The sequence below is a fragment of the Littorina saxatilis genome, linkage group LG1 (genome assembly GCF_037325665.1).
Source record: "Littorina saxatilis isolate snail1 linkage group LG1, US_GU_Lsax_2.0, whole genome shotgun sequence".
Lineage (NCBI taxonomy): Eukaryota > Metazoa > Mollusca > Gastropoda > Littorinimorpha > Littorinidae > Littorina > Littorina saxatilis.
Genome location: NC_090245.1, coordinates 108,827,841 through 108,838,003, shown reverse-complemented (window position 1 = coordinate 108,838,003; position 10,163 = coordinate 108,827,841). Strand labels below are relative to the sequence as shown.

At 39.4% G+C, this 10,163-nt stretch overlaps 1 protein-coding gene across 1 annotated transcript in view; it reads left to right on the top strand.

The window, feature by feature from the left end:
• The window catches only part of LOC138958178 (neuronal acetylcholine receptor subunit alpha-7-like), a 33,080-nt gene that overhangs the window by 5,067 nt on the left and 17,850 nt on the right, over positions 1-10,163 (top strand). The window contains exon 2 of the mRNA XM_070329263.1: positions 6,964-7,118. Within this exon, the coding sequence (XP_070185364.1) occupies positions 6,964-7,118 (155 nt within the window). The remainder of the gene's footprint in view (positions 1-6,963; positions 7,119-10,163) is intronic.

Genomic DNA, 10,163 nt, shown 5'->3' with positions numbered 1-10,163 from the left:
AAATACTAAACACGTTAACGCAGCTCCTTTCATTGCCGTTTTGATGGTAGTGTTAACAAATATCAGTGACTGTGAGCTTTGGTTCAGTGATGAATTATTTGCATTCTATTGTGAAAGTAAAGCAGAGTTTAAGAGCTAGCCTATCAATATTGCAAACATAACTCTGTAGATGAGGAATGGCGCTTTTGTGATCCCCCCCCTCTCTCTCTCTCTCTCTCTCTCTCTCTCTCTCTCTCTCTCTCTCTCTCTCTCTCTCTCTCCCTCTCTCTCTCTCTCTCTCTCTCTCTCTCTCTCTCTCTCTCTCTCTCTCTCTCTCTCTCTCTCTCTCTCTCTCTCTCTCTGTGTCTCGCTCTCTATCTCTGATACCTCAGCACTCAAGTTGTTTTATTTTGGTCATACTTTACCTCATCTGAATTATGCATCTACATTTGAGGATGGTTGTAGCGATGTTCACTTAAAATAAGTAAATTCTCTTCACCGTCGCGCAGCTAAACTTATCATGCTGGGTCCGCAAACATCAACAGATCAAAAGCTTAGCAGCCTTAATTTTTTTATCACTTAAAGATCAGTTATTATTTAATAAGGCGCGTTTAATGTTTAAGGTTCAAATAAACGAGACCCCACAGTACATGCGATCATTATTTCAGAAAGCAACAGACAGATATGGCTCAAACAAATTAATTTCCCCGCTACCCCGTATTGATTTATATAAAACCAGTTTAGCGTTTTCGGGCTCAACAATTTGGAATTCGCTACCATGTGAGATAAAGGGGTCAAGCACGATTAAACACTTCAAAGCGCAGCTTCGCAAATATCTGATGTCACGAACAGTTACATTCTAAAGCTGTTTCTAGCAAGAATGCAAATATCTGATGTCACGAACAGTTACATTCTAAAGCTGTTTCTAGCAAGAATGCAAATATCTGATGTCACGAACAGTTACATTCTGAAGCTGTTTCTAGCAAGAATGCAAATATCTGATGTCACGAACAGTTACATTCTGAAGCTGTTTCTAGCAAGAATGCAAATATCTGATGTCACGAACAGTTACATTCTGAAGCTGTTTCTAGCAAGAATGCAAATATCTGATGTCACGAACAGTTACATTCTGAAGCTGTTTCTAGCAAGAATGCAAATATCTGATGTCACGAACAGTTACATTCTAAAGCTGTTTCTAGCAAGAATGCAAATATCTGATGTCACGAACAGTTACATTCTAAAGCTGTTTCTAGCAAGAATGCAAATATCTGATGTCACGAACAGTTACATTCTAAAGCTGTTTCTAGCAAGAATGCAAATATCTGATGTCACGAACAGTTACATTCTAAAGCTGTTTCTAGCAAGAATGCAAATATCTGATGTCACGAACAGTTACATTCTAAAGCTGTTTCTAGCAAGAATGCAAATATCTGATGTCACGAACAGTTACATTCTGAAGCTGTTTCTAGCAAGAATGCAAATATCTGATGTCACGAACAGTTACATTCTAAAGCTGTTTCTAGCAAGAATGCAAATATCTGATGTCACGAACAGTTACATTCTAAAGCTGTTTCTAGCAAGAATGCAAATATCTGATGTCACGAACAGTTACATTCTAAAGCTGTTTCTAGCAAGAATGCAAATATCTGATGTCACGAACAGTTACATTCTGAAGCTGTTTCTAGCAAGAATGCAAATATCTGATGTCACGAACAGTTACATTCTAAAGCTGTTTCTAGCAAGAATGCAAATATCTGATGTCACGAACAGTTACATTCTGAAGCTGTTTCTAGCAAGAATGCAAATATCTGATGTCACGAACAGTTACATTCTAAAGCTGTTTCTAGCAAGAATGCAAATATCTGATGTCACGAACAGTTACATTCTAAAGCTGTTTCTAGCAAGAATGCAAATATCTGATGTCACGAACAGTTACATTCTAAAGCTGTTTCTAGCAAGAATGCAAATATCTGATGTCACGAACAGTTACATTCTGAAGCTGTTTCTAGCAAGAATGCAAATATCTGATGTCACGAACAGTTACATTCTGAAGCTGTTTCTAGCAAGAATGCAAATATCTGATGTCACGAACAGTTACATTCTGAAGCTGTTTCTAGCAAGAATGCAAATATCTGATGTCACGAACAGTTACATTCTGAAGCTGTTTCTAGCAAGAATGCAAATATCTGATGTCACGAACAGTTACATTCTAAAGCTGTTTCTAGCAAGAATGCAAATATCTGATGTCACGAACAGTTACATTCTAAAGCTGTTTCTAGCAAGAATGCAAATATCTGATGTCACGAACAGTTACATTCTGAAGCTGTTTCTAGCAAGAATGCAAATATCTGATGTCACGAACAGTTACATTCTAAAGCTGTTTCTAGCAAGAATGCAAATATCTGATGTCACGAACAGTTACATTCTAAAGCTGTTTCTAGCAAGAATGCAAATATCTGATGTCACGAACAGTTACATTCTAAAGCTGTTTCTAGCAAGAATGCAAATATCTGATGTCACGAACAGTTACATTCTGAAGCTGTTTCTAGCAAGAATGCAAATATCTGATGTCACGAACAGTTACATTCTGAAGCTGTTTCTAGCAAGAATGCAAATATCTGATGTCACGAACAGTTACATTCTGAAGCTGTTTCTAGCAAGAATGCAAATATCTGATGTCACGAACAGTTACATTCTAAAGCTGTTTCTAGCAAGAATGCAAATATCTGATGTCACGAACAGTTACATTCTAAAGCTGTTTCTAGCAAGAATGCAAATATCTGATGTCACGAACAGTTACATTCTAAAGCTGTTTCTAGCAAGAATGCAAATATCTGATGTCACGAACAGTTACATTCTAAAGCTGTTTCTAGAAAGAATGCAAATATCTGATGTCACGAACAGTTACATTCTGAAGCTGTTTCTAGCAAGAATGCAAATATCTGATGTCACGAACAGTTACATTCTAAAGCTGTTTCTAGCAAGAATGCAAATATCTGATGTCACGAACAGTTACATTCTAAAGCTGTTTCTAGCAAGAATGCAAATATCTGATGTCACGAACAGTTACATTCTAAAGCTGTTTCTAGAAAGAATGCAAATATCTGATGTCACGAACAGTTACATTCTAAAGCTGTTTCTAGCAAGAATGCAAATATCTGATGTCACGAACAGTTACATTCTAAAGCTGTTTCTAGCAAGAATGCAAATATCTGATGTCACGAACAGTTACATTCTAAAGCTGTTTCTAGCAAGAATGCAAATATCTGATGTCACGAACAGTTACATTCTAAAGCTGTTTCTAGCAAGAATGCAAATATCTGATGTCACGAACAGTTACATTCTAAAGCTGTTTCTAGCAAGAATGCAAATATCTGATGTCACGAACAGTTACATTCTAAAGCTGTTTCTAGAAAGAATGCAAATATCTGATGTCACGAACAGTTACATTCTGAAGCTGTTTCTAGCAAGAATGCAAATATCTGATGTCACGAACAGTTACATTCTAAAGCTGTTTCTAGCAAGAATGCAAATATCTGATGTCACGAACAGTTACATTCTAAAGCTGTTTCTAGCAAGAATGCAAATATCTGATGTCACGAACAGTTACATTCTAAAGCTGTTTCTAGAAAGAATGCAAATATCTGATGTCACGAACAGTTACATTCTAAAGCTGTTTCTAGCAAGAATGCAAATATCTGATGTCACGAACAGTTACATTCTAAAGCTGTTTCTAGAAAGAATGCAAATATCTGATGTCACGAACAGTTACATTCTAAAGCTGTTTCTAGCAAGAATGCAAATATCTGATGTCACGAACAGTTACATTCTAAAGCTGTTTCTAGCAAGAATGCAAATATCTGATGTCACGAACAGTTACATTCTGAAGCTGTTTCTAGCAAGAATGCAAATATCTGATGTCACGAACAGTTACATTCTAAAGCTGTTTCTAGCAAGAATGCAAATATCTGATGTCACGAACAGTTACATTCTGAAGCTGTTTCTAGCAAGAATGCAAATATCTGATGTCACGAACAGTTACATTCTGAAGCTGTTTCTAGCAAGAATGCAAATATCTGATGTCACGAACAGTTACATTCTGAAGCTGTTTCTAGCAAGAATGCATTGCTGTCACTAACCTCTATATATTTTGTTGATGATGATAATGATGTCGACGATGATCATGATGATAATGCTGATGAGGTTGTTGTTGTTGTTGTGTGTGTGTGTGTGTGTGTGTGTGTGTGTGTGTGTGTGTGTGTGTGAGTGTGTGTGTGTGTGTGTGTGTGTGTGTGTGTGTGTCTGCGTGTGTATGTGTGTGTGCGTGCGTATATGTCTCTGTGTGTGTGTGCGCATATGTGTATGTATGTGTGTGTGTGTGTCACGATCTAGTGACATGGACCAAGAAAGTGTCACTCAGTGGGGTGCCTTCTCTTGGTCTTCTTCTTCTTCTTCTTCTTCTGCGTTCATGGGCTGAAACTCCCACGTACACTCGTGTTTTTGCACGAGTGGAATTTTACGTGTATGACCGTTTTTACCCCGCCATTTAGGCAGCCATACGCCGCTTTCGGAGGAAGCATGCTGGGTATTTTCGTGTTTCTATAACCCACCGAACTCTGACATGGACTACAGGATCTTTTTCGTGCGCACTTGGTCTTGTGCTTGCGTGTACACACGAAGGGGGATAAGCCACTAGCAGGTCTGCACATAAGTTGACCTGGGAGATCGGAAAAATCTCCACACTTAACCCACCAGGCGGCCGCGACCGGGATTCGAACCCTCGACCTTCCGCTTTGGAGGCCGACGTCTTACCACCACACCACAGCGCCCGTCCTTCTCTTGGTCAATTGCGACAGAAAGCGCCTGTGCGTGAGTCTGGGCTACGACAGATTTTTCTATCCATGCATAGCGAGCACGGATTTCACGGGGATGATTTCTGCTGTCGAAGCAGAACTCAGCTATAGCTGAACTTGATATGTGACAAGGTTAGTCACGTGTTTTCGTCAAGGTTGTCTGTGTGAGGACAAGTAACTGGACACTCGAAATTCAGCAGCGAGGAAGAAGGGTCGGTGTCAGAATTCTCCTACAAGTTTGATGGTTTTTCAACACGTTTAAATACTTTACTGGGTATCAACGTGCTATGCTACTTGCTAGTGAGGCTTGATAGGAACTCCATAGAACAGACCACCTTCTTCTTGGACACATGCTGGCTGACAGACGGGTCGTCAATTTCTCTTCGCCGTGCGGGGATGGTTCTTCACCGCATAAAGTATTCGGCAAGAGGGTGTCGCTGTTGACGAACAGAGGCCATTCAGGGGAGGAAGCGGTTTTTGCTTCCATGAGAGTGCTACATTCATAGGCTTTTGAGGTAATAAATCATTATTTAACGCTGTTGACGAGTCTGTGTTTGTGGAATGAAATACTCTCTGTTGTTCTTTCCAGGTTAGCGCATAATTTGCTCTTTGTGACGCTAAAATACTAATCTGTATATGGTTTTTGCAGATATGGAGAGATGGACGGAAAATGGCTGATTTGTTGTCGTAAAAGTCCGTTTGTGCAGGCCCACGTGCTCGATGAAATATTTAAAGGTGACATGTTTAAAGGTGGCGTTTAAGGGGTAGCGTGGCATGTTTAGTGCACTGATGCTTTTTGTTGCAGCCTATCTTCCGTTGCTTGCTGTTTTTCTACGGCCTACGTAACTACCTACTACGTTCTACGTTTGCGGGTATGCTGTAACCGGGTCATCGCTGTTGCTGTTTTTCTGCTACTGCTGCTGGGATAACCGGAGAGGCCGTCACCGTCTGCAGGGGTCTTCCGGCAGGCAGTGACGTCACCTACAGGACCACCCTTTGTTTCCAGCAGTGGAGTGAGGCGCCTGACTTCCCCACGATTCCCTGCTTCGTTCCACGCCAACCGGCACTCCAATCGTCGAAGCAGTAGTGGGGAAGAACTATTTACGGGACGTCCACTCGTAGCAGAAAGCTAAGTGCACCGTGCTATTGCGCCCTTTTCCACCAAGTCATCCTTTTATATTTGTGATTTCTTTTGAGTGGTAACCACGTGAAGGTGTGATACCTGCTTTAACCAGCGCTCTTTGACAGACAGCTATATTTTCCTAGCTTTACACGGGATCAGCGTGTTACTATAATTTCCTATATTCTAACTGGCATTTTGTCAGTGACCCTTGATTTTACGTTTTGAACGTAAAAGAACATATTTTGAGTGAAGTCTTGAGGGAGGTGGCGAGTTATTACATAAACAGGCGTCTGAAACTTATACTTTTGTTGATTCTATTTAATTGTATGACTGCGAGAGTGGATCGTGGTGTGGTTAGTTAGTTAGAAGTAACTAACCGTTTCATAATCACCTTATGTGATATAGTGAAACGTGACAGTGTGTGTGTGTGTGTGTGTGAGTGTGTGTGTGTGTGTGTGTGTGTGTGTGTGTGTGTGTGTGTATGTGTGTGAGTGTGGGTGTTGTATTGAGTGCGAACGTGATTGCAGGCATGCGGCGCGCGCGTGTGTGCGATTCAACTTTTTTTTCTTTGTATTATATTGACATACATGTACATTTCAATGTTCTATCGTGCATTATGCATTCGTATAGGTAATGTTGTAATTAGTAATACTGTATGATTGCGATTGACAATTGCCCTTTTATTGTCTTTATTTTTATGTCTTAGTTTAGCAGGGACAGATTGTAAGACTAGGCGTGAGCCTAAAATCTCCATCCTTGAGTAATAAAGTTCGTTCGTTCGTTCGTTCGTTCGTTCTCTCTCTCTCGCTCTTTTCCCAAGAAAAGTGCGTTATCTGATCTCCGCCTTGCTCACTTGAATGTGTATCACCTGCGTAACAAAACCGCAGATATATGTGTACTGTTGAATCAAGGCAAACAACCGTTACATATATTAGGCATAAGCGAGACGAGACTTGATTCGAATGTTTCGGATGACTTTCTGAATGTACCCCATTACTCTATATTCAGGCGTGACAGCGTGAGACCGCAGCAAACTGGCCTCGCCGCCTATGTGCATGAATCGTTGGTTAATTACACTCACCGTAGACCCGATTTGGAAGCTGAGCATGTTGAGTGCCTGTGGCTTGAAATCAAAATTAATAAGTCTACCCCTCTGCTCGTGGGTTTCCTGTATAGAAACCCTGCTGCATTGTCAAACTGGACAGATGATTTCATCAACCTTATGGACAGTATCAAGAGCCAAAATAAGCCTATATTAATATTAGGCGACTTCAATATCGATTTGCATAAACCACAGACAGCTTGGTGCACAACTTTGTCCCTCTTTGGCCTTCAACAACTAGTTGAAACGTCAACAAGAATAACTGCATCATCAGCGACATTAATTGACCATATATACACGGATAGAAAAACAATGGTTTCGAATGTTAATGTGGTAAATTCTGGCATTAGTGATCATTACGTAACTTGCTGCTCATGGAACTATATAATCCCAAAATGTCATAAAAAAGGACACACAGCCATCAAATATCGGAGCTTTAAAAAATGTCACGAGTCTAAGTTTTTCATAGACTTATCTTCAGCTCCTATCCATGATGTGTTTAATTGTACTGAGGCTGAAGAGGCGATTAATTGTTTCTCAAGTATACTCTACCCGATTATTGATAAGTATGCCCCTCTGAGGCAACACCGAGTAAAATCCCCTACATTACCACCATGGCTTACTCCTGAGATTGTAGAAGCTATGGCACTACGTGATTTTTTGAAGGAAAATCAAAGGAAATCAGAATTCAAAGCACAACGCAATAGAGTTACCGAGTTAGTACGCCAGGCAAAAAGTAATCATTTTCATAAATTGGTTGAATACAAAAAGGATGTTGCCACGCTTTGGCAAGCCATAAATGAAGTGTTAGGTAAATCCCAAAGAAGAAATAGCAGATTGAATAGCGCCATTTCTCCTGACGAATTCAATGAGCACTTTCTGTGTTTGGCTGATAGATTGAAACAATCTAAAAATGTAAATGAAGAAGTCGAGGGTGGAGACTCCTTGTTGTTTAGATTAAAAGAATTTTGTATTCATAAATTGAAATCACAAGATTCATTCTCTATCCCAACTATTGCCGTACATGAAGTTGGAAAATTTATAGAAAACCTTCAGAATTATAAATCCATGGGGCCTGATAAAATCTCCCCGTCGTTGCTTAAATTATCCCTACCGTACTTAGTGGAATCCCTAACGTATGTGTATAATCTTTGCATTGAACAAAATATTTTTCCTGATGCATTTAAAACGGCAAAGGTCGTTCCACTTCCTAAGAATAAAGATGTGTCTGACCCTAATAACTTCAGACCAATTTCATTGCTTCCTATTTTATCAAAGCCTTTAGAGAAGCACATCCAGAAAAATCTTCTGAACTACATGGAAAAGTGCAAATTATTTCACAACTTTCAATCTGAGTTTCGTCCGAAACATTCCTGTAGTACAGCTCTTTCATCACTATGTGATAACTGGCTATCGGCAATTAATCGTTCGGACATATCAGGGGCTGTATTTCTTGATTTTAAGAAAGCTTTTGATCTTGTAGATCACACATTACTTTTACATAAACTTGCATTGTACGTGAACAATCCCGCAACGTGTTCATTCTTTAAATCATATCTTGTCAACAGAACACAGTATGTTTCTATAAACGGTAAAACCTCTCCCAAAGGATGTTTAAAGAGTGGAGTCCCCCAGGGGTCAGTTTTAGGGCCTATTTTGTTTTGTGTTTTCATTAATGACCCCTCCTTCATATATCTAATTCCAAAGTTAAAACGGAATTTTTTGCAGATGATTCGACGCTTCACACAAACTGTAGGACTGTTCAAGAAATTGAAGTTTCCTTACAGTCTAGTCTGAATGAAGTCAACAATTGGTGTAACCAGAATTTTATGATAGTGCACCCAGGGAAGACAAAAAGCATGATTATTACAACAAGACAAAAACACCAGTCACGACCTCGGAACATCGTGTTTTGGGTGTGATAGTCGATCAAGAATTAAAATGGCAATCTCATGTACATTATATTTGTCCCCCTCTATGTTAAAACATTTAGTCTAATGTTTTAACATAGAGGGGGAATCGAGACGAGGGTCGTGGTGTGTGTGTGTGTGTGTGTGTGTGTGTGTGTGTGTGTGTGTGTGTGTGTGTGTGTGTTTGTGTGTGTGTTTGTGTGTGTGTGTGTGTGTGTGTGTGTAAGTGTGTGTGTGTGTGTGTCTGTCTGTCTGTCTGTGTGTGTGTGTAGAGCGATTCAGACTACTACTGGACCGATCTTTATGAAATTTTACATGAGAGTTCCTGGGAATGATATCCCCGGACGTTCTTTTAATTTTTTCGATAAATGTCTTTGATGACGTCATATCCGGCATTTTGTAAAAGTTTAGGCGGCACTGTCACACCCTCATTTTTCAATCAAATTGATTGAAATTTTGGCCAAGCAATCTTCGACAAAGGCCGGACTTTGGTATTGCATTTCAGCTTGGAGGCTTACAAATTAATTAATGACTTTGGTCATTAAAAATCTAAAAATTGTAATTAAATTGTTTTATATAAAACGATCCACAATTACGTTTATCGTATTTTTCATCATTTTCTGATTCCAAAAACATATAAATATGTTATATTCGGATTAAAAACAAGCTCTGAAAATTAAAATAATAAAATTTATGATTAAAATTAAATTTCCAAAATCGATTTAAAAACAATTTTATCTTATTCCTTGTCCGTTCCTGATTCCAAAAAACATATAGATATGATGTTTTTGGATTTAAAACACGGTCAGAGAGTTAAAAAGAATAGAGATATAGAAAAGCGTGCTATTCTCCCCAGCGCAACCGCTACCGCGCTTTTCTGGATTGTTAATTTCACTGCCTTTGCCACGAGCGGTGGACAGACGATGCTACGAGTGTACGGTCTTGCGGAAAAAATGCAATGCGTTCAGTTTCATTCTGTGAGTTCGACTGAGCTTGACTAAATGTTATATTTTCGCCTTTCGCGACTTGTTTCGCTATCTCTCTCTCTCTCTCTCATTCTCTCTATCTTTCTTTCTCTCTCTCTTCTCTTTTTCCTCACTCTCTTTTTATTCTTTTTATTTTATGTTTATTTATATCTATGCATGTCCGTGTATATATGTGATAGAAGTAGTCCCTCTATGGGCGAGGGCTGGTTA